Source organism: Labeo rohita, chromosome 8, assembly GCF_022985175.1.
Source record: "Labeo rohita strain BAU-BD-2019 chromosome 8, IGBB_LRoh.1.0, whole genome shotgun sequence".
NCBI classification, from domain to species: Eukaryota; Metazoa; Chordata; class Actinopteri; order Cypriniformes; family Cyprinidae; genus Labeo; species Labeo rohita.
In genome coordinates, this window is record NC_066876.1 from 27,305,246 (window position 1) to 27,329,236 (window position 23,991).

General features: G+C 37.1%; 1 protein-coding gene across 2 annotated transcripts in view; it reads right to left on the reverse strand.

The window, feature by feature from the left end:
• doc2d (double C2-like domains, delta) overlaps window positions 1–19,873 on the reverse strand; it is a 47,575-nt gene extending 27,702 nt beyond the window's left edge. The window contains exons 1-5 of one of the 2 annotated variants that reach the window (XM_051116748.1): window positions 19,693–19,873; window positions 16,411–16,834; window positions 15,678–15,757; window positions 13,721–13,795; window positions 2,698–2,807 (exon numbers count right to left, since the gene is read on the reverse strand). In XM_051116748.1, the coding sequence (XP_050972705.1) occupies window positions 2,698–2,807; window positions 13,721–13,795; window positions 15,678–15,757; window positions 16,411–16,816 (671 nt within the window). In that variant the 5' untranslated portion in view covers window positions 16,817–16,834; window positions 19,693–19,873. Of the gene's footprint in view, window positions 1–2,697; window positions 2,808–13,720; window positions 13,796–15,677; window positions 15,758–16,410; window positions 16,835–19,682 lie in introns of both variants that reach the window. The other variant, XM_051116749.1, reaches the window with a different exon arrangement.
• Window positions 19,874–23,991: the final 4,118 nt, after the last annotated feature.

A 23,991-nucleotide genomic window follows, 5' to 3' on the forward strand; every position in this document is an offset into this window, starting at 1 on the left:
GATATAACAGCTGATAGAATGATGAATAGATGGACAGACTGACCGATAGAATGCTGGATGGATGAATTGACTGATGGAACAATGGATGGATGGATAGACGGACAGACGGATGGATGGACTGATAGAACACTGGATGAATAAATGGATGAATGGCTACAATGACAACATGATTGACAGATTAACAGAATGATGGATGGAATTATAGAATGATGGATAGCTTGATAGAATAATGGATGGATGGATGGATGGACTGATACAACAATGGATGGATGGATGGATGGATGGATGGATGGATATCTAAAATGATAGAATGATGGATAGATTGACCGATAGAACAATGAATGGATGGATGAATGGATGGATGGATGGATGGACGGATGGATGGACAGATACAATGATGGATGGATGGATGGATGATAGAATGATTGATAGATGGATAGATTGACCAACAAAACAATGGATGGATGGATGGACAGATACAATGATGGATGGATGGATGATAGAATGATTGATAGATGGATAGATTGACCAACAAAACAATGGATGGATGGATGGATGGACCAAATGATGGATGGGTAGATGGATGGATGGATTGACTGACAGACAGAACAACGGACTTACAGAATGATGATAGAATGATTGATACATGGATAGACTAACCAACAGAACAATGGATGCATGAATGGATGGATGGATGGACTGACTGACTGATGGAATGATGGATGAATGGACCGATAAAACGATGGATGGATGGGTGGATAGATGGATGGATTGACTGATAGAATGATGGATGGATGGATGGATGGACCGATAGAACGATGGATGAATGGGTGGATAGATGGATGGATTGACTGATAGAATGATGGATGGATGGCTAAAATGATAGAATGATGAAGAGATGGACAGACTGACCGATAGATCAATGGATGGACGGACCAAACGCTGGATGGATGGACTGACAGACTCACTTATAGAATGAAGGATGATGAATGGATGGATAGATGGATTGACAGAGAATGATGGATAGATGGATAGCTAGAATACAATGATGGATAGGTAGACGAATAGATGGACAGACAGATAGAATAAGTAAATGCATCTAACCAACTTTCTTCACTATAATAAATCTTATTTCTCCACCTAGAATTGTGGAAAATGTTGAGAAATTGTTAAAAATCCTTCTCCAGAACTGTATTTTAAACATGAAGCTTCAGATTGGCAGTAATCTTTGCATCATGCATTTTCACTCTTATGAGAGCTGAAAAATTACACTGTAAGTGTCACGTCCGGTTATGGCACAGAGTAAGGGTGTTTTTAAAATGTGGCAAAACAAATTTGTCAGCAAGGCTACTAAAAGACCACTCAACTCACACTGCCTACTAATAAACAATAAACACATACTGTATGCTTCAGTGATATCCGTTACGATGACGACTCTGGTAATAGCATCGGATGCTTTTCTATAATGGCACAATAGCACTATTGATTACGCAGCCATTCTTCAGAAAATGTTCCCTGCCAATTGCCTGCCAGCAGCAGTCATTGTTCTCATGTGGGAAATGACATTCACATGACAAAAGACAAGCTGACGGTAGAAAAGCAGTTTATTTAAGGGCCATATGGGAGGAAATATAGTAAATATGCAACTACTATTTGCACTGGATAAGATCTCCAGAATCTTGCATTGTGATGTTTGGGATTTAATACATAAAATATGAATTCCTCTCGCCTCTCCCTTCACTGAACGACAGCAGTCGAGTTTGAGATCGGCCAGCTGTCACAACCCAGACACAGTCACTGTGACAAGGTGCTGACGCTGCCGGTGGTGACATACTCCATCTACGCCCAGGGCTCCGACAACCTGCTCTTCGGGATGATGGTCACAGAGCGTAACAGAGCAGAAAGAATCATCAAATCAAACTTATCCTTTGGGAATCCAAAGTGGTGAGAATCCATGTTCACCACAAGAAACAGTTCGGTCTCACTTTTGGCAGAATGCATGCATCTAATTGCTTCTTTTTAATCTACAAGTTTCTGTTAAACAATTTCCGCAATATCTCTGCAGAGGCAAAATCATTGGATTGAAGCACTGAGGTAAAACGGGGTTGAGTTAAAAACCCTTTCAGCATGAAACTCGAATTTTTCACGGTCTTAACCAAAAGTGGAACAAGCAAGCGGCTTCGCTCTCTCTTTATCTCTCCCTCTCTCTCATCCCACGAGAGCTCCTGCTAGGTTTGTTTCCCAGCTGTGGATCACAAGGGTTTCTATTACATTTCTAGAGAAATCACCCCTATCTCGTTCTGTCCTCTGAGTTTTATTGCTCAAATTGTAGCCTACCTCTACACAGAAGGTTAGACCCAAGTGTGGGTGTTACCTTTAGGCGATTGTGTGTTATTGCACCACAGAGGCATTGACTACACGCTGCCGAAGACACATACAGTATGCCCACACACAATGTGCTCCAAGTGACAATGTGCTTCTGGAGAGTTGACTTGACCTCAAAGTAATGAAATTCACACATGCACACACACAAATGTAGTTCACACGTTCTCATTGTCATTAATAAGGTGGACGGAGACACTCACGGGATTTGACAGAGAACCATATGTTCAAAGGTGAATCGGAAGTGCAAGTAGAGCCAAAAATACTTAAAATAAAATACAAAAATACTATTGGGAAACAGAGGTGGTACAGTACCTGAGGGTTTTGGTGGTCATGTCGGCAGCCGTGATGCCGTGATAGATGAGTGTTTCGTTCCACACTGGATTCAGCGTGTTCTTTAAAGTCTTAGTGCGCAATTTATTTGCCTGAAAAAGAGAGGGAGACTGTATTGAGACTGATAACAAAATTAATTTATACACACACTGGGTCAAGACAAAGCTGCTCATGCAAAATTTCTGCTGGCTTCGCAACAGCTGTGCTCACACATAAATTTGTTCTTACCATCAGTCTAATGTCGATGAACCCTGATTATTGTAAATGAGGGAGCGTGTGCTTCAGTTAGTCATTAGCATTAGACACACCCAAGGCATTTCCATATAAGGGCTTCCACATAACCTCTCCTATCCATTCATCACGCTTTCAAAAGATCATTTTCACCTGACACATTCAGCAATATTTTCTGCTGAAAAGACCAGCCTAAACCACAATTTCCAAGCCCAGGCTGATCAGGTTAATTTGTGCTTGTTAGTGCTGGTTTGGTGCTTAAAATAAAATGTAATTAAATTAGTTAAAAAATAAATAAATAAAATAAAACTGAAACAAATAAAATAAAGCAAAAACTTGATTCAACATACATTCTCTGAAAACAAGAATTTATCTGATTTTTATGATGTTTAGACATTTTTACTGGAACGCAAGACAAAAATACTGACTTTTTTTAATGCAGGCGAGGTAGAAACACTTTCTCAAACAGTATTCCATTAAAATGCAAACTTAATTCATCATCGTATACCCAGTGGAATGTTTCCACGACTTTCACGCAGTGTCATCTAAGAACAGCACCATGAGCTTATTACTGGGACAGTCCCCCTGGAGCAACATGGGGTTAGGTGCCTCCCTCAAGGGCATAATGGTGATGGTCAAGCAACCCTGCGGTTAACAGCCTGAGCCTTAACCACTACATCGCATCACCCCAGTACATCCAAAATGAAGAAACTGAGCTCTCACTGCTAAACCAGAAGCTCAATCATCCCCAAAATAAACATGCTTTCACATTTCACCACCTAAGAGCATTTGGGGGAAATAATTAACACCCTCAAGCTCCATCTGTGCAGATATTACCATTGCTGTAAATTGTTTCTCAATTTAAAGAATCTGCCAGACTCAGATGTGCTATAGTTGTTTGCACTTTGTGCAGCGGGTGGTGATGTAGTGGTTAAGGCTCTGGGCTAGGAACTGGAAGGCTGCTTCAGTTCCTGCAAAGTGCAACCCATGAGTCATCACCACTGTGCCCTTGAACAAAACACTTACGTAATCCCAGGTTACAAAAGAAGTTCTATGGTGATCTTGTATGATTATTACAGAAATATGTTTAAATACAAATTAGCACACAACTGCACATTAAATATCAAATATGTTAAGGGATGGATTGTAAAACCTTTAATAGTGTAACAGAATGTGCATAGGTTTGCATAGGTAGCAGATCTAGACAGGTGGTGCTGGGGAGGCGGAGGGCTAAGATGAGGGCACACATTATAGCGGGCAGACACAGCATTCATTGAATATGTATGAGTATGTGAATTGATTGCCTGGGAACAATGAATTTAATGAACCATTTAGAACGCAAGTAGAGTTTCATGGCTGAACTATTCATTTTGTTTGTGTTTAAAAAAAACAACAACCTGAAATTATGCATCATTATGAAAAGGATGAAGAGAAACTTAGGACACAAGGAGAAAAGTAGAGATAAAAGTATACAGTTACACCTAACAAACTACATAAATAGTTTAAGACAGTGGGGTCATGCACTTTTGCAGTCCTTGCTCACTTTGTGGTCAAGGTGAGATAAGATGCAGAAAAACACACTTTTTAACTACTTAGTTTGTTATGCAAGTATAAGACTCAGGTGCAACTCAGCTGGACTCTCCAAATTTTGATAAGTGAAAGTGCCAGAGTTTCAGAACCTATTTTACCCGCAATAAGTTACACAAATAATTTTTGAGAAATAGGATTTCAGATCTACTTGGATCAAAAATCTGAAGGGACACATGCCCCTAGTTTGAATGAGCATGATGCATCTTGGTAGAGATGACAGTGGGAGAGATGAAGAGAGAGAGTCAGTCAGGGAGGACAGGAGAGGAAACATCATTTATCTCTTCTCCCTCAGGTGAAAGGCAGACATCTGCTCACCTACTTTGCAGAGGAGAGCGAGAGGACGGGAGGCTTTCCCCAGCTCACCTCCCCTTTGTCACACACACAATCATCATTACCCCTTCTGTTTCTTACCATAATATCTGCTCCCTCCCCATACTCACATACACTTGTTTACTTAGCTATCTAAATATGTAAACATCTATTGTTTTATGTTTAAACTAAATATAAGACTAACCCAAACTATATCCTTCTAAAATAACCTTTTACATTTTTCAAGAAGGATGGATGGGCGAACAGACCGATAAATAGACGGACAAAAAGACAGACAGACAGGTAGATAGATGGACAGAAATACAGACAGATGGACAGACAGGTAGACAGATGGACAGAAAGACAGACAGGTGTACAGGTAGATGGATGGACAAAAAGATAGACAGACAGACAGATAGACGGAGAGATAGGAGGAGAGGTAGATGAACGAACAGACAGACAGATAGATGGACAGACAGATGGAGATACAGAAAGAGACAGATGAACAGGTAGATAGATGGAAAGAAACACGGATGGACAGATAGACAGAGACAGAGGGATGGACAGAGAGGTAGATAGATGGACAGAAAGGCAGACAGACAGGCAGACAGAGACAGACGAACAGGTAAATAGATGGACAGAAAGACGGACAGACAGACAGACAGGTAGATAGATGGAGAGAAAAACGGACAGACAGACAGGTAGATAGAGTAACAGATAGACAGCTGGAAAAACAGATAGATAGACGGACAGAAAGATGGACACACAGACAGAGACAGATGGATGGACACACAGACAGAGACAGACTGACAGACAGATACAGTAGATGGGCAGACAGACACACAGATGGACGGATGGACAGGCAGAAAGACAGACAGAGAGATAGACGGACAGACTGACAGACAGAGAGATGGAAATGTAGATGGATGGGCAGACAGACAGACAGAGGGATGGACAGATAGATAGATGGACAGATAGATAGATGGACAGATAGACTGACAGATAGATAGACAGATATAACCTTTTATATTTTTCAAGAGCGTAAGATGGGTGGACAGACAGATGGACGGACAGACAGAAAGACAGACAGATGGACGGATGGACAGATAGATAGATGACGGATGGACAGATAGATGGACAGATAGACAGACAGATAAATATAACCTTTTATATTTTTCAAGAGCGATGGATTGGGTGGACAGACGGACAGACAGATAGATAGTTGGACAGACAGACAGAGTGATAGACGAACAGATAGGAGGAGAGCTAGGCAGACAGACAGTTAGATGGACAGATAGACAGACAGATGGACAGAGACTGATGAAAAGAACAATCTATAAGATAGAATGACACAGAAAGACAGACACAGATCATTTAAAGACATTTTTATATATTATTATTATTAAGTTAACTTTCAGTACTTACTGTATTTATATTACATATGTGTTTATTATTTAGTAAGTTTATTTAGCTTTCTCCACAAAGAAGGTGATTTCATGTTTTACTATCCTTGTGGGCAGAAGCATCCTGCCCATGAAAACAATTTTAAAAGCAACTTTAAAAAATGTATCTTGAGCAAATTAAGGTGTGCGGTTATTTTAAGTAAAAATGGTGCACAGTATGTCTAATTTTGACCAGTTCTGTCATAATTTATGCCCTGTCATTTTGCTTCAAACACGTATGGCTTTTTCCCTGGAGAATAAAATGTCACAATTGCTCTTTTCTTTATAAAGAAAACGCATGATGATCGCCGGCTGTCAAGTTCAGTTAAAATTCAGGTTTTGTATATTAAAAAAACAGCAACAAAAACAACAACATATTAGGTCAGGACTTGAACCCGTGTCCCCTTTCACGCTGCACAAAAACTGTAACACTGAACTCATCTCACACAAAACACTACAAGGCATGTTGAAAAGTGCTTTTTTCCCCCTGTAGTCATGTCATGCCCTGCCTAGCAGACAGAATGAGCCAGTACCACCGCTGGTACCCCCTGAAAAATGGTGCCGCTGCTTGTGGGGATGTTTGCTCCCCTCAATGTAGGCCAAATCTGACCACACACACACACACAGAAACAAACACACTGCTCAACACCACACCGCTTCATCCCTAAAATTCTGCTCCCACCCCAGACTCTCACACTTCAAATACCCTGACATGCACGCTAAACTCCCCAAACTGGGCAATTACCCCGCAACAGCTCGTTTAGCAAATTAGTGTTAAATCAAAGAAACGCTCTGGCTGTGAAGACCCAAACACAATCTCCCAAACCGCAGCCTCTCTCGCTCTCGCTCTCCTGACAGAGCGAGTCCACGTCATTCATTGCCTGAAGAACATGTTGCTTCTCTGCATATTTCATTTCATCTCTCTCTCTCGCTCTGTTCTACTCTCTGCACTGCTGCATTTGAAGCTGGAACCAGCCAAGCTTGGCTATCCTCTCTTTCGCCCCCTGAGGATGCTCGGCAAATGAATAAACACGCTTTAATTCCAACAGACATTAGCAAATAATACATGTAACAATTCATTAAAACAGCACCAACTAAGGAAATAGCTACTGGGACTTCAGATGAATCATTCAAACGACTATTTATTTAATTGACAGACACAGACTTTACCGCGAAAGTACCACGATGGTTTTAGATGGCAAGACTATACTGAGTGTTTAACATAGTAATAGTATTCATTCACTAGTATTCATTCACCATGATATTTACAATTCAATAAAAAGGAATACAAAATTGGAAAGAAGTCTCATATGCTCACAAAAGATGCATTTATTTATTCAGAAATACAGTGAAAACAGTAATATTGTAAAATATTATCACGATTTAAAAGAACTGTTTTGTATTTGAATAGATTTTAAAATGAAATTTATTTCTGTGATGCAAAGCTGAATTTTCAGCTTCATCACTTGAATATTCAGTGTCACATGATCCTTCAGAAATCATTTTAATATGCTGAAACATTTTGTATTAATTCCAGTGTTGAAAATGCTTAATATCTGTGTGGAAACCGTGACATTTGAATGAATATAAAGTTCAAAAGATTTATTTAACTTTTTTAACATTCTAAATATCTTTAATGCAAGTATTAACTTCTTTCAAAAGTTAAAAAATCATTTATTTTCTGGAATAATGTGTACTGATGAATTATTCACTATAAAACTAGAAAAGTGCATTAAGTAAACTTTATTTTAATGTTGACTTTAAAAATCAGTGATGCTGAATACACTAAAAACATGGCACTTTAGACAGTAAAGACTGTGTTAGCCATAAAAACAAATTATTGGTTGTACACTCACAACCTGAGTTTGCCCTTCAAGCATTCATCAAAAAAATGGCTTATAACCCCTACTAGTGTTCCAGCTATTTTCTCTCCAAGTTCTTCGGTCATATTGCATCTTTGCCTGCGACAGCATATGGTTTCACCTGTCTCTCTCTCCTCCTGCCAAATCGGTGCTATCGCATTTTCTTCTAAATATTTTATCCTCATCTTCCACTTCTCTCTTCCCTCTTTTCTCTCTCTCCCCTTTCCTCCCTCCATCTGGCCCAGGGCAGTGAGATTCCCAGAGCAGCAGCTTGGGAGAGTGTGTGTGACTCAGATATCTCATTCTCCATGCTGTGTGATGATGACACACACACACACACACACACACACACATACACACTCGACCAAGAAGGGCCACTCTCGAGCTCTACAATATCTCCCTCCCTCTCATTTTTTTCCTTCTGCTTCCTGCACTTTTTATGGGATGCTGATGGAGTTCCTGCACGGGAAGTAGTTCATTAAAGGAATACATCAAGCATAAATGACTCATCGCCAAGTCGTCCCAAAGCTGTGTGACTGTCTTTTGTCCATGGGACATAAAAAAAAAAAGACATTCTAATGAATGTTCAGGTTGCTGTTTTTCATACAGTGAAAGTGAATAGGGACTAGCTATTGTAGCATTTAAATATATTTGAAATTTGGTTATATTTTTATATTTTAGGTCTTAGTAATTTTATAATGTGCTGTTATTATTTGTATTTTTATATTTTAATATAGCTTTCATTTTATTTTAGTTTTATAAATTTTAGTATTTCAAATGTATTTCAGTTGTCAGTCCAACATTTTCATTTCAAATGTTCATTTTCTTCAACTTTTTCATTTTTTAAATTTAACATTTAGATTTTATTCAATGTTTATTTTTCGATTACTGAAAACATTTTAGCTTCAGTTAACAACACTGGGTTAAACCCTCTTAAACAACATAAAAGTAGCCCATATGACTTGTCCTACGATGTTTTTAGCGAGGAACAGATTAAAATTTAACATGACCACTTAAAATTTTATAGCAGTTATTGTCACTATTGACTTTTATTGTACGGACAACACTGTCTAGGCAACATTTGTAATATTTTAAAAATTCTGAAGATTTTTTTTTTTATTTTAGTTTGTTGTTTTTTAAAACATTTCTAAATAGCTTGAATTATTTATTTTTTTCAGTTTTGTAGTAATTTTAGTAGGTTACCTTGAAATGTAAAAACTTAAATTGACAACTAACTAAAATAAATAGATAAAAAAAGTTTTATATTTTATTTCATTAAAAATAAAATACAGAATATGATTTAGTTTTAGTTATCAACACTGGGACTATGGAGTGAATTTTGTGCCAATATTCATCAAACAAATCCAGCATTTTGCAAAAAAACACAATCTGATTTGCAAAGAAAAAAGTCTACTTTAGAGAAAATGCTGTGGTATAGACAAATATATTTATTGTGTATTACAACTGTGAGACTCAGTTGCCTTTTTATGAGGAAACCTGGCTCGATTTTCTCACAAATGCGTGCAGGCAGATTTTCTCACAAATGCTTTTGAGCAACTTCCTTTTACAAAAAAACGCAGATCGCTGTCGGTCAATTTACGCTAGTCTCCTGAGACCCAAAACACCCGTTTTCCTTTTCAGGGAATACAGCAAACCAACATGAGTGGGGAACAGGTGAGTTTCTGTTTTACTATATCTATAATTAACCATTTAGATGTTTTCACAAAGCGACCCTATACTACAATGTCAGTGAAATTCATTGATTGATTATTTTAAAAACCAGTAGAGACATGGCTAAACATTTAACTAAGGAGTCTTTCCCTATAAAAAATAATCCATTCTCTGTATCCTCTGTTGGATTGCAGGATATAGAATATATACATATTTTGATACAAGTGTTCAACATTCCAGTGAATTGGGGAGAAGGATCAAGTTCACACTGATATAATACTAAATTCAGCATTTTGATAAACAGTGGTTTATCAGTATTTCAGAATGATTTTAACAATGATTAAAAAAATAATATTTGGGGTTGAAGACCCCGCCAGTGTGTTTTGTCACGTTTTCTTGATGACCACGTAAAGAATTAAAATACAGATACGAGCATGGCATCGTTAGAAACTGCAATGGGTCTACTTTTATTTGTATACAGTCATAATAACAAAAACAAAGAGCTTTTGTAAAATAAAGAAAACAAAGAGGGTGCACTATCTCTGTCCCCAGGAACTTTCTTCACAGGCACATGAATAAAACAACCTGAATCTCAGTGAATATGTGCCTTACATACTTGATACATATATGTATAAAAAGCTTGAAATATCTTTAAATTGAAATATTTAAATTGAAAACAAATATTTTCTAATTATATAATCTGAGTGAAAGTAAGGAGAGGTACAGTTTCTCCTGTCTCATCCCATCATCGCTAATGTGATCCCACCTCACACTGACTGCTCTGTTCTCATGTTATAGTTGGTTTTACTATAGTAAAAGTGAGGTAACCATGTTTTTTTGCAGGTTACCATTTCTTTAATGGCAGCTTTACTACAAATACCATGATATCTATTTATTTAGATTATATTTTGGTACATTTGCATAGCTGAATCACAATAAAGCTCACCTGAACTTAAACTAGTTTGATTATAGCAGCCTATTTGTATAATTAGATCAGCCTACTAGGTTGTCTATGTGTAGTTTTATACTTTATACTATATTTCTCTCCACTGTAGGCTATGTCTCAACATATAAAGCAGAATTACAATAAATGTTCACAATAAAGGTGTTTCGGGTCTCAGCAAACTAGCGTAAATTGACCGACAGCGCCATCTGCTGTTTTTGGGAAAGGAAGTTGCTCAATTGCATTTGTGAGAAAATCTGCCTGCATGCATTTGGGAGAAAATCAGATTCGGATTTGTTTGATGAATATTGGCACAAAATTCACTCCATATGGGACAAGCTATGGAAGCCAATTTCCATCACTGAATAAAAAATTATATCACAATTCTGACTTTTTTTTCTTCAGAAATATTGTGAGATATTACCTCGTAATTCTGATATATGAATTGGAAGTTTAAATTAAGGCAGAACTGCGAGATATAAATTTAAAATTCTTTTGACTTTTTTCTCAGAATTGCATAATATAAACTCACAATAGCGAGTTATAAAGTCAAAATTGCAAGATATAAACTCAATTCTGACTTTTTCCTCAGAACTGCAAAAAAATTATATGAACTCATAATTGCGAGAAATAATTTTTCTCACAAATGACTTTGCATTTCGCGATTCTGACTTTTTTCTCACAATTCTGACTTATTTTCCTTGGAATTCCAACATATAAACTTAGTTATAAACTCCAATTTTAAAGGGAAAAAAAAAGACTTTGCGTTTTTATCTGACAGTTCTGACTTAACTCTCAGTTGCATGTTAAGAAGTCAGAATTGTGAGATATAAACTCGCAATTCTGAAAAAAAGTCACAATTTTGAGTTCATATCTTGCAATTCTGCCTTTATTTCTCAGAACTGCAAAATAATGTCCAACAATTCTGACTTCATAACTCGCAATTGCGAGTTTATATCTTAGAATTCTAGTTTATATATTAGCAGAGCCTAAAATGAACACCCGCCCAGCACCAAATGCGAGTAAAATCAGCGCTGGGGAGTAGTGTGATGTCTAGCTTGTCCCTAGACAAGGTGCTTATAACTTTCACCTGAGAAGGCTATTGCTGCTATATTTCGGAAGATTAACTTTTCCCTTCTTTATTCTTCATAACCTGAGAAAGTGGCGACACATACCCCGAAACGGATCGGAAACATGATGAGCAAGTCATGACAGTTCTCTGTGTTTTAGCGAGAGATGGTGTTTCTCTGACGATGGATAAATGAGAGACTGGCTTGTATTTGATACTGTAAGCCTGTTCCACACATACTCCGGTGCATATTTTTTCCATGCTCATGTTAACGGATTTCAGCGTTTACACTCCACACGGTTGCGGTCTGGCTGTGCGTTCCAGGAGCGGTGTGTCTGCAGCAGTACAGCGAGTCTATTTTTGCTGTGCTGGACGCACTGAATTAAAGTTACAACTCATTGTTTGCACTAAATATGAACATAGATTGACACGAAAAATTTAGTCATTACACGAGAAATGCATATAATTAAAGTAACTGCTTGTTTTTGCATAAATAGTCTCATGGCCGGTAAAAAAATTTTTGGCTGGTAAATTTTATCACGTCACCGGTCATTAGCAGATCCGGCAAAAAGTTAGTTTTAGGCCTTGTAAATTACGAATACTGCCTTGACAACTACTTCAAATAAATAAGTTTAGGTTTTAGTTTTTCCATCTAATATTTATATTTTATTTCAGGGTTTTTTTTTTTTTTTTTTTTTTTGTTACTGAATTACTGAAAATGCTTTAGTTTGTGTTAACAACACTGGGTCAAGCCCTTTCAAAAATCATAAAAGTACCCCATAATACAGCCCTATATTGCAAGCTGCACAATGCTTTCTGTGGGGAACAGACTGAAATATAAGATGTGACTACTAAATTTTTTTTTTAACAGTCATGGTCAACATTCACCTCCATTGGACTAACAAAAAAGCTCTTTGTATTTTCCACAAAAGAAGAAGGAATGTCACATGAGGGCGAGTAAAAGACAAAATACTTATTTTTAGGTGAACTACTCCTTTAATAAATCACATATGGACGCATATGAAACCATGAAGCGTGTAAAAGGACAAAAGGAGAGAGAGAGTGTTATAAATGGGTTCTTTTAATGCCTGCACACCCACGTACGAGCATGTGTGTGTGTGTGTGTGTACGTCTACGTCTGAAGGTGGGCATACGCACACACGTCCATCACCTCCGGCTCGCACACCTTTTAAAAGCCCGGAGGTGTCTGTATAACCCCGGCGGTCGATATTTACCAGGCTGGCGCGTGGGAGCGTACGCAAGACGTGACGCTTCTCGCTTTCTCTTTCGCTCTCGTACATATACGCTCCTCTGTTGACGTGAGTCGTGTAACAATCTGTGCTGTTTCCATGACAACCACCTGCTGCTGTCCCCCCTCATCTGTCTCTTTTTTTTTTCCATCCCTCCCTCCCATCCCGCACTCAACGCTGTGTTGGTATTCCAAGGTCAAAGTGGGTCATGTGGCGATAGACAGAGAGATAGCGGCAGAGATTTGGACGAGCATACGAGAAGATGGAAAAGAGTAAAAACCGCTGGAGAGAAGGACGGGACACTTCTGGCTGCTCCTGTCTCAGCCTGTCCTGCTTTGAACGGATTAGAGCGGTGTGCATTCGTTACATGCGGTGAAAATGAAAGGAAATGAAAGAGAGAATAATTCAGTGCTGAAGCGCTCACTGAATCTACCCGTTTCCACCGCATGTTCTCCACATGAACAGCTTCAGCGCTCACGGGCGGCCCTGCCAGTGATGCATGCTCACATCACGCCTGTGTGTTCTGTGCAGCGCACGTGTTGACGTGTGTGTGCGTGTGTGTCGGGGAGTCGCAACTTGTGCTGATGGTGCAGCGAGAGTTGAACCATGCTGTGTGCGTGTGAGAAGGTTGCAGTGACCTTGCTTGCTCCAGGCAGGAGGTGGAGTTTCACATATGGATCCGCCAGTCCATTGGAGTCCATGGCCTTTAGTCCCTGTGGGCACAAACAAGCACACAAAAGAACACAGACTTCATGTCACATAAGATGCACACGCATGTCTGGGATGAGAGGTTGATGGATCATATCCTTACAGTGATGTGTACACTTTAGGGCATATGGTTCACTGTATGAACCAGAGGTGAATCCTTACAAGCTGACAGTACCATTACAATCAAGACTGTTTAACTTTGCAAAACAAGTTGCTTTTTGCTTGCTGAAGATAAACCATTAATGGAGAAGTTCTCTTTCAGAATGGAAATTTCCTGATAATTTACATAACACCATGCCATCCAAGATGTCCATGTCTTTCTTCAGTTAAAAAGAAATGAACGTTTTTGAGGAAAATAAGCCAGGATTTTTCTCCATATAGTGGACTTTAATGGCGGTCAGCAAGTTAAAGGTCCAAATTTAAGTTTTAATGCAGCTTTAAAGTGCTCTGCACAATCTCAGCCAAGTAATAAGGGTCTTAACTAGTGAAACGATCTGTCATTTTCTTAAAAAAAAAAAAAAAATTATATACTTTTTCATCACAAATTTTCACAAACATCACAAAAACATCTTGCACTAGTTCTGTGATGCGCACGTGCTTCTTCACGCACTGCGTAATCATCTTGGAAAGGTCACGCGCGGTTAGCTATTCGTCTGTGTATTTCGGTTTAAAAGGGTAGGGTGAAAAACTCCATCTCTTTTTCTTATCCAACTTCAAAATCATCCGACATTGTTGTTTTACCTTTTTTTTGTAAAGGGCACTTGACTTTCTTCCGTCTATGTCATGCATGTGTGATTACGTAACGTGAGGTCGAGCTAGTGCAAGATGAGCATTTGTGGTTAAAAAGTATATAAATTAGTATTTTTTTTAGAAAATGACCAATCGTTTCACTAGATAAGACCCTTATTTCTCGGCTGGGATCATGTAGAGTCCTTGGAAGCTGCATTGAAACTGCAGTTTGGACCTTCAACCTGTTTTCACTATATAGAGAAAAATCCTGAAATGTTTTCATTTCTTTTCGACTGAAGAAAGAATCCTGGATGACATGGAGGTGAGTAAATTATCAGGAAATTTTCATTCTGGATGTGAACTTTTCCTTTAAATAAAATTTATTCTTTTTTCAATTAGCAAATTAGTACTTACTTTTGCTAGTCAGTTTTAGTGGGGTTACGATTGAAGAAGTTTATAGAGGACATTTTTTTGGACAGCATTTTTTAAATGAGTACAGAATGAGTCATCAATATTAGAAAAGACATATTTATAGCATATGAAATAATTAGAATATTGAAAATGTATTGAAAAATTGTACAAGCTAATAGAATAAAAGCCACAACATTTTATAAATGGGTGTTTTTTCAAACTAAGGCACTGTTATATTCCAGCCCTTCACTCATATTCTTTTTTAAACTAACATAAAAGTGTAATAAAATGTATTGTTCATTGCTTGTTCATGTTAGTTAGCACATTAACTAATGTTAACAAATGACACATTGTAAAGTGTTACCCTTTTTTTCAAAACGACTTATATTAAATATATTAAAAAAATTAAATATAATATGTTACATCCGATCAAGCTGTAATTTTGTCAGTAGCTTCATTTTATTTGGGATTCATAAATGCTAATTACAAAACTACTCCTAGCCAGACAGCAGTCTGTCATTTTATTTTAAAACTGTTTCACATTTCCGCCACCTATTATTATTATTATTAAACCCAATACATCATTTCAGATGTGTAGTTTAGGAAAAATAACAGTGCAATGCATACAATGCAAAAAAATAACAATGTGGAATGCTTTAGAAGGGTTTACATTCTAAAACAGCACAAGCTCAAAATTGCCTACAGTTGTAGAAACTCCCAGTAGTGTTCGTGTGAGCGTAAACCTACCTTGGCCTTGTGGATGGTGCAGTGCAAGCAGTTATTTTCTTGGTCAAACAGCAGGCTGAACTCCAGAGTTCCCAGGTAGGCTGAAAGAAACAAAGGAATATCTTAATATCTTGCACATTAGTAAAAATAGCAGCCAATAACAACCCAAACAACTTAGCTGGGAATCAGTCTTGCCTGTAACGACCTAATCAGGGCTGTGCACATACAGAGGGCTTGTAGTGTTTATGCACCATTACAGAGACTAATGAAGTATTTAACACTCCGATCGCGTACCTCAGTTATCGCACGTGCTCGCACCAATCCGGCAAACGCCACACAAATCAATACTGAACAGTATGAGACTAAGGTCCAGGCCGATGGCAAGTGCTCATGCCTCATTGGCTGCTTACTGGTGAATAAAATCAGTCAATCAAACAAAGGGAATCCAGGAAATATCCATGGATTCATGCATGTGAGGAGTTATGCAATAGAGAAGCAAGTGTGAAGAAAGATTGGACTTATGTGGGCTGGAAATGACAAAGGTTCTAGGATCGCAGCCCACAAGGACTCATTCAAGTACTATTACCATCGTGTCCTTGAGAAAAGCACTTAACCCCAGGTCGTTCCAGAGGGATGTCAGAAAAAATGCATTGGCAAAATTATTACTTAGAGGAAGAGCTGAGCGTAAACACATGTGTAACCCACCCAAAGGGAGCCAAACGTGAAACAGTCACTAGCCACGAGACAAACTCACTGTCATCGTCATCCGAGTCGGCAAACTCTCCGTTCTCCTCTTGCTCTCTTTCCCTCTTGCGGTCTTTCTCTCCGTTCCCGTCTCGGTCCTTGTCTTTGTCCTTTAGAACCTGTTTCTCCCGGGGTGGAGGGGGGGTGATGGGGAAGTCGTGGAAACGAGGGAAAAAGTCGGAGATCTGCGGGATGGGGAGGATGGGGCCGGGGCACACGTTGATGGCAAAATGCTCCTGCATGGAGATCTTGACTGGGGAGGGAGGAGGAGGCACGGCGGGGCTGGGGGGACCCGCAGCGGAGGGAGGGGTGGAGGGAGAGGGGGAGGTAGAGGAGGACGGAGGCAGGGGGAGATGGGAGGACGGGTTGCTGGGGGGGAAATGGGAATGGGGCGGAGGTGGTTTGGAAACGCTCATCAGGACCACTGGAAAGAGCTATGGAGAGAGAAAGAAAGAAACAACTTTTTAAAACAACATAACTTAAGGAAAAAACTGTTTTATCCACCTTTTTCTTCACATAAGAGTGGGTGTGGCCATTTGTACATTTATGGGTGTGGCTTCTGGTCTCATTCACATCCAGCTATTTTTAGCTGGACAAGACAGTTTGTTTTACTGCTTGATATTGCAAATTACTGTGTCTTATCTTGTTATTTTAATGTGTTATCTTAATTATGAACACACTGGTTTGTAGTGCAAACAGTTTTATCATTTACTGCATGTTGTTATTCTTCCCATTTTTTCCCTATAGCAGCTAATGAACCGAAAGTCTTGCCCATAGGCTTACTTCTTGTTAAAAAAAAGGTGGATACAAATGAAAGAGAAATACTATATATGTTTCATTGAAATGAAAACAAGACAACATTGACCCATGTGGCCATTCTGTACATGCTTTCCATCCCATAAACTGCAATCAAAAATCCAGTGTGTTGTTGTTGTTTTGGTGCAGTTTTCCTATAAAAGTATATTCTTATAAAAACAAAAAAAAAAAGTCATCAACATCCTTAAAACTAAAACTAAAAATTTACTTTAGAAGCAAAATTGTGTAACAATGTTTTTTAAGGTAAATTTTCTTGAATTAAGTTTAGTTTTAGTATTTTTTTTTTGTTTATATTTAAACAATACTTAATAATACATTATATTTATATTTAACAATATATTAAACAATTAGTAAATATTTTTTGTTTTTTAAAATAATTCCAATCAAGTTTTATGCTTAAAGCACACAGAAATTTGGGTTAATAAAAATAAACAAACATGGTTAAAAATTAAAACGACCCAAAAATGATAAATTCCCCTTTTTCCTTAAAAAAAAAAAAAAAAAAACGCAACGCAATAAAAAAAAAATTATAATAATCAACATTAATTTCCCTCTTCCCTTAAATGTAAAAATATATTAAGTAAAATAATAATAATAACAATGACCCAAATACAGTTAATTTCCCTCTTGCCTTAAAATAAATGTTGAAAAACACTTTACAATTCAAATGACCCAAAAATAGCTAAATCCCCTTTCCCCTTAAAAATAAATAAATAAATGGAAAACAAAAAAAAAACAGAAACACATTTATAATGATCAAAGCACTGTTAATTTCCCTCTTCTCTTAAAATAAATATAAAAAAATATTAGGTAGGTAAATAAATATATAAATAAATAAATAAATAACCAAATACAGTAAATTTCCCTTTTCCCTTAAAATAAATGTTAAAAAAAAAAACACTTAAACAATTTAACTGACCCAAAAAGGGTTAAATCCCCCTTTCCCTTAAAAAAGATCAAACATTTATAATGATCAAAACATTGTTAATTTCCCTCTTCCCTTAAAATAAATGTAAAAACATAGTAAGTAAAAACAAATAAAAAATAATGACACAAATACAGTTAATTAAACAAAAAAAAACTTAATTCAAATGACTCAAAAATGGTTAAATCCCCTTTTCACTTTCACTTTTTTCTTTTTCAAAAAAAAAAAAAAAAAATATATATATATATATATATATATATATATATATATATATATATATAAATAATTCAAAAACTGTGATCAAAACATTGTTCATTTCCTTTCTCCCTTAAAATAAAAGTAAAAAAAACAAAACAAACAACCGACCCGAATTAACTGAAATGACTCCAAAATGGTAAATGCCCTTTTCATTTTACATGTAATAATATATAGTAATATTTACATATTTAAATGACCCCAAAATTGGTAATTTCTCTATACTTTCACAGTGAGGAAAAAAGCAGCTTGGACATTGTTAATATCTTCTTTTATGTTCCACAAAAAGTAAGTACAGGTCTGTAAAGACATTAAGGTGAGTAAATCATTTTGGGTGAAGTACACCTTTAAAATCTCATCTTACACGATTTCAACCAATTTTGTGGTGCCAGTTTTTGTCCTGAGCAAAAACTCAAAACAAAACGTCTGATGTGACACAAGTGAAACAGAAGAATGCCCCTCGGCCCCTGATCCAGACAGATAAAGATGTGTGACAGACTTTCTGCTGATAATATCTTTCATTACCAGTAATGCGGCTGTTTTGATTATACTACCTCCCTAAGGACAGAGATATAGAGTCTGTTTCATACGCGTCTTCTTCTGCGCGTTCTATCTCTGTCTCACACATTCTCTTTCAACCTGTTTTTCACATCTTTCCCTGTAGTTCGTAAGATTCTTGTCTCGTGAACTAGACCGTCTAAGGAGCCAAAAATAGAGTAAGTGAGATAAAATGGCACGGTTATGAATCAAAACAAAGTTACTTTTCCTTTTTCATTTTGTGTGATTTGCTGGAAATACCACAGTAATGAATGTTATTGTAGGCTAAGTCAAAACATGCACATTTCACAGCACTTCACCATTTGTATTATTTGAGTAAAAAAAATGAAATGTTGCATAACATCATAATCAACAATAATATCTGCAGATGTGTGGCAACACGTTCATACACAATGAGGCTACCAAGATGCAAAAACACTGTCACATGCACACAAAGGCTGTCAGGCTGAATAACATACACATGTCGGCATGCATAAACAGAGACACATCACATGAAGAGTTAAGCCTAAGTGCAAATAAACACAGCTTCCAGTGCACAATTATTAATTACGACTTATAAACATACACAGACATGTGTTCACTCATGAGGAAATACACCTGCAGGCAACATGCATGCGTGTGGACAGACACACTCGCGCACACATACTAACAGGTGGTCAAGCTGATACACAAACCTGCATTATCAACTGGGCAAAAATACAAAGGCACTCAGACAGATGTACACGTACACTCACTCACCCAATGACAGTCTTCATCTGTTCCAGCACTCCATCTTGTCTTCACTCATGGTCTCTCTCACACACACTGAAGAGAAACCACGGTCGTTTTGTATCAATATATCCTCTCTCGTTCTCCGTCCCTCTCGTACAGACTCCCTCCCTCCCTCTCACTACTCACTCACCCTCTCTGTCTCTCTCTCTCTCTCCCGTGTCTCGCTCTGACTCGGTTGTGACGTTTTCTTCAAATTCTCTGCGCAACGCGCTCACTGATCTGTCACTTTCACCGTAGACTGCTGAGATTTAACAATGAGGGAGAGAACGCTGAAAAGAGAGAGGAGGAGAAACCGAGGACATATGTGAAACTGAATAGCAATGGTGTTCGTCAAAAGATAAGAGGAAGAAAGAACTGCAGAGAAGTTATGTACCAGAACACCGGGGCTAGTCAATGAATTTTACCTCAGTGATTCACTTTCTGGATAAACATGTTACCTTAAAGGAATAGTTCACTTAACATGGATAAGTATATAACATTAATCATACTCACTCTGATGCTGTTCTAAATCTGTATGATTTCCTATCTTTAGTGAAACACAAACGACGTAATGAAAGTGAATTACGAGCTGTCAAGCGCCAAAATGATCACTAACATATTATAAAACCAGTCCATATGACTCATGCACTATATTCCAAGCCTTGAAAAGCCTTATGATGGTTTTGTGTAAGGAACAGATTAAAATTTAAGTCACTCGTCGAAAATCCACTAGCTCTCCTGTGACGTTCATGTGAAAAGTAGCAAAATTCGATTCGTGAACGAGTAATTTTTTTAAATCAAATGGTTGACCCAGTTCAGAAGATAGAACTAAATGATTTGTTCAAACGAATCGATTCAGAACCTGATAGAATCTGCATTTTAATAGCCAGAATATTCAGCAGCAATTATGAAACACAAAACAGTTAATGAAATGTATGTTTCCTGGTGTGATTTCATTGTGTGCTTGTTTAAACAACACCTACTATGGTATTAAAATTGTATTTTATAATTATTTTATTATACATATAAACCACATTTAGCCAGGATAAAACTCAAGTCCTCAAAAGCCTTATGATAGCTTTGTGTAAGGAACAGATTAAAATTTAAGTTACTTGTCGAAAATCCTGCACTTGCTCTCCTGCTCTCTCGATTCTTGAATGAGTCATTATTTTAAATTAAATGGTTGACCCAGTTCAGAAAACAGGACTAAATGATTTGTTCAAACAAATCGAATTGATTCAAAACCTGTTAGAACCCGCAATTTTAATAGCCTAAAGAATATTTGATTAAAATCGATTATGAAACACAAAACTGATTCAGAACCTGTTAGAACCTGCATTTTAATAGCCAGAATATTCAGCAGCGATTATGAAACACAAAACAGTTAATGAAATGTATGTTTGCCGGTGTGACTTCATTGTGTGCTTGTTTAAACAACACCAACTATGATATTAAAATTGTATTTTATAATTATTTTTTATTATATATATAGCCTACATTTTTACCAGGATAAAACTCAAGTCTTCAAAAGCCTTATGATAGCTTTGTGTAAGGAACATATTAAAATTTAAGTTATTCATAAATCCTGCATTAGCTGTCCAGTTGCACTCATGTGAAAAATAGCGATGTTCGATTCGAGAATGAGTCATTCTTTTGAACGGTTGAGCCAGTTCAATAGGACTAAGTGATTTGTTCAAACGAATCGAACTGATTCAGAACCTGTTAGAATCCGCTATTTTAATAGCCTAAAGAATATTCAGCAGAAAAACGATTATGAAACACAAAATTATTAATGATGTTTGCCAGTGTGATTTCATTGTGTGCTTGTTTAAACAACAATCTACTAGGCCTGTGTGATATTATAACATTGTTATAGAATTAATTTAATATATTATTATATTTTCATACATATAAAATATGTACCTATAAAATAATCTAATTTCAGACAGTTTTGAACTATTGGTATTTAAAGACCATGATTCAAAAATGCTTTTTAATATTTCAGATATTTCATATTTATTGCATAATTAGTCATTAACCCAGTTTACTTCTACATCATCAAAACATTGTGTATGCTGTGAAAGAAAGAGGAGAAAGATGTTTAGTCAGGAAAAAAGTATCTACTCTAACAGAAAAACTGCACAAAAACCTCCGTCATCAAAGCCTTCCTGCAGCACTGGCTATAGAAACAATGGATAGGGGGAAAAAAAAGCATCATGGGAGCTTGTACGTGACCAGTTGGTGCTGAGATATGCTAGAGATATACTCATATTTTACTGTTCTGCATCCTCAGGAGTTCTGTCAAAAAATGTGTGTCATGAAAATCATTCTCAGTTTTAAAATGTTCTTGTTGTCACTACATAGGCCCAGTTTCCAGTGTTCTATAAACCATTCTGATTTTACACTCAAAAATAACAGTTCCAAAAGGAGATTTTCAGCAGCAATGCCATAGAACCACCATTGTGGGTTCCAAAAAGAACTCTCATGTAACATTTATTAAAATAACCATTATTTTCTTAGTGTAAAGAACATTTTAAAAATTTACAGAACCGTTTTCCACTATAAAGAACCTTCTTGGAATCTTCATGGAAGTACTGATGCCAGTAAAGAATCTTTATTTTAAAGAGTATAACGTAAAAGCAGTTTATTTAATTTGGTGTTTGATAACAGACTTGCATTTGTCTCTAGTAAAGAGTGTGTGAATTTCAATTTTATTTGTGACCCTGGACCACAAAACCAATCATAAGGGTAAATTTTTGGAAATGTGGATTTATATATAATCTAAAAGCTGAATAAATAAGCTTATTTGGCCAAGATACAACTATTTGAAAATCTGGAATCTGAGGGTGCAAAAAAATCAAAATATTGAGAAAATCGCCTTTAAAGTTGTCCAAATGAAATTCTCACCAACTCAACATTACTAATCAAAAATTACATTTTGACATATTTATGGTAAGAAATTAACCAAATGCCAATGATTTTTGGCATAAAAGAAAAATCGATAATTCTAAACCTTACAATGTATTTTTATCTACTGCTACAAATATACCTGTTCTACTTAAGACTGGTTTTGTGGTCCAGAATCACATTTAAGCACCAGATGTGGCATATCTTGGCTCAGTTTAGCAGGAATCTTGCTGAGGTGCAAAAACAAACTCGGTCAGGTTCTGTAAACCCCTCATGACGCATTCACAGAAGAGGAAGAAAGAAACAAGAAAGATGATGCTATGCCAAAAAAGAAAAAACACAGGTTCTTCTACAAACGCTAGTGAACTAAGAGATAAGCCTGAAACCTTTGGTTTTCACTTTTAGCAAAGGTGCTAATTTGTGCACTGCTAAAAACCAAATCAGCAATGTGTCTACAAAAATAATTAGCGATTAGAAAAACACTTAGTGCTGCTTTTGAGCTGAAAGTGGTGAGCTGAAGGTCACCTTGTCTCATGAAGGTCAACCATCACAATCTCAGTGTAATTGTGCAATGGGCTACGTCTCATGACGCAGGAGCTGTATCATAGGCATTCAAACGTATTTCTAAAACCCCTAGCATATAATAAATGCTTAAGCATGACTCATAGTAGAAATCCCACACTGCATAGACAAATGCACATACATAAATGCAAAATAACAGAGAGTGTTAATTATGAATTATGTATGAAAACCTATTTTTGCTGTCTGACATAACAAAACCACACAATGAAGGATGGACCTGCTGAAGCAAAGCGATTGTCTCTCATTTAAATGATATTTATCTGCTTGTAATTTATATTCTGTGCATATTCATCAATATTCGCCAAATACGTTAAACACGAGAGGTAAATGAGCATACCAGACAGAGCCACATATGCACAAACACGGTGATGGTTCAATGGCTCTGTCGCACTGCATTGAAAAGTAATAATCAGTGGCTGATACACCAGTACAAATAACCTGTCATCCTCCATTACAAATGCTATGGCCGACCTAGTCTCTACATTAGCATGGGACACCGAAAGAATTCACCTTGATTTACATACACAAGCTGAAAAGGGTTCTCGCATAGATATATTTATCTCTCGGTTCTCCAAACACGCTGGGAATAGATGGATGTTCTTGCCCTTGCACATATGTCTCTGTCCTCAAACGTACAAGCTCGCCTGTTCTCTTCTCAGGGAGCCTGGGTGGGAGTTGATCCTAAGGAAGAATCGAATCTTTGATTCCAAGAGGAATCAATTCCACTCTAGGATTCTGGAGTGACATGACTAATAATGTGTTCATGCTCAATTACCAAACTATTACACAACCTAGAAG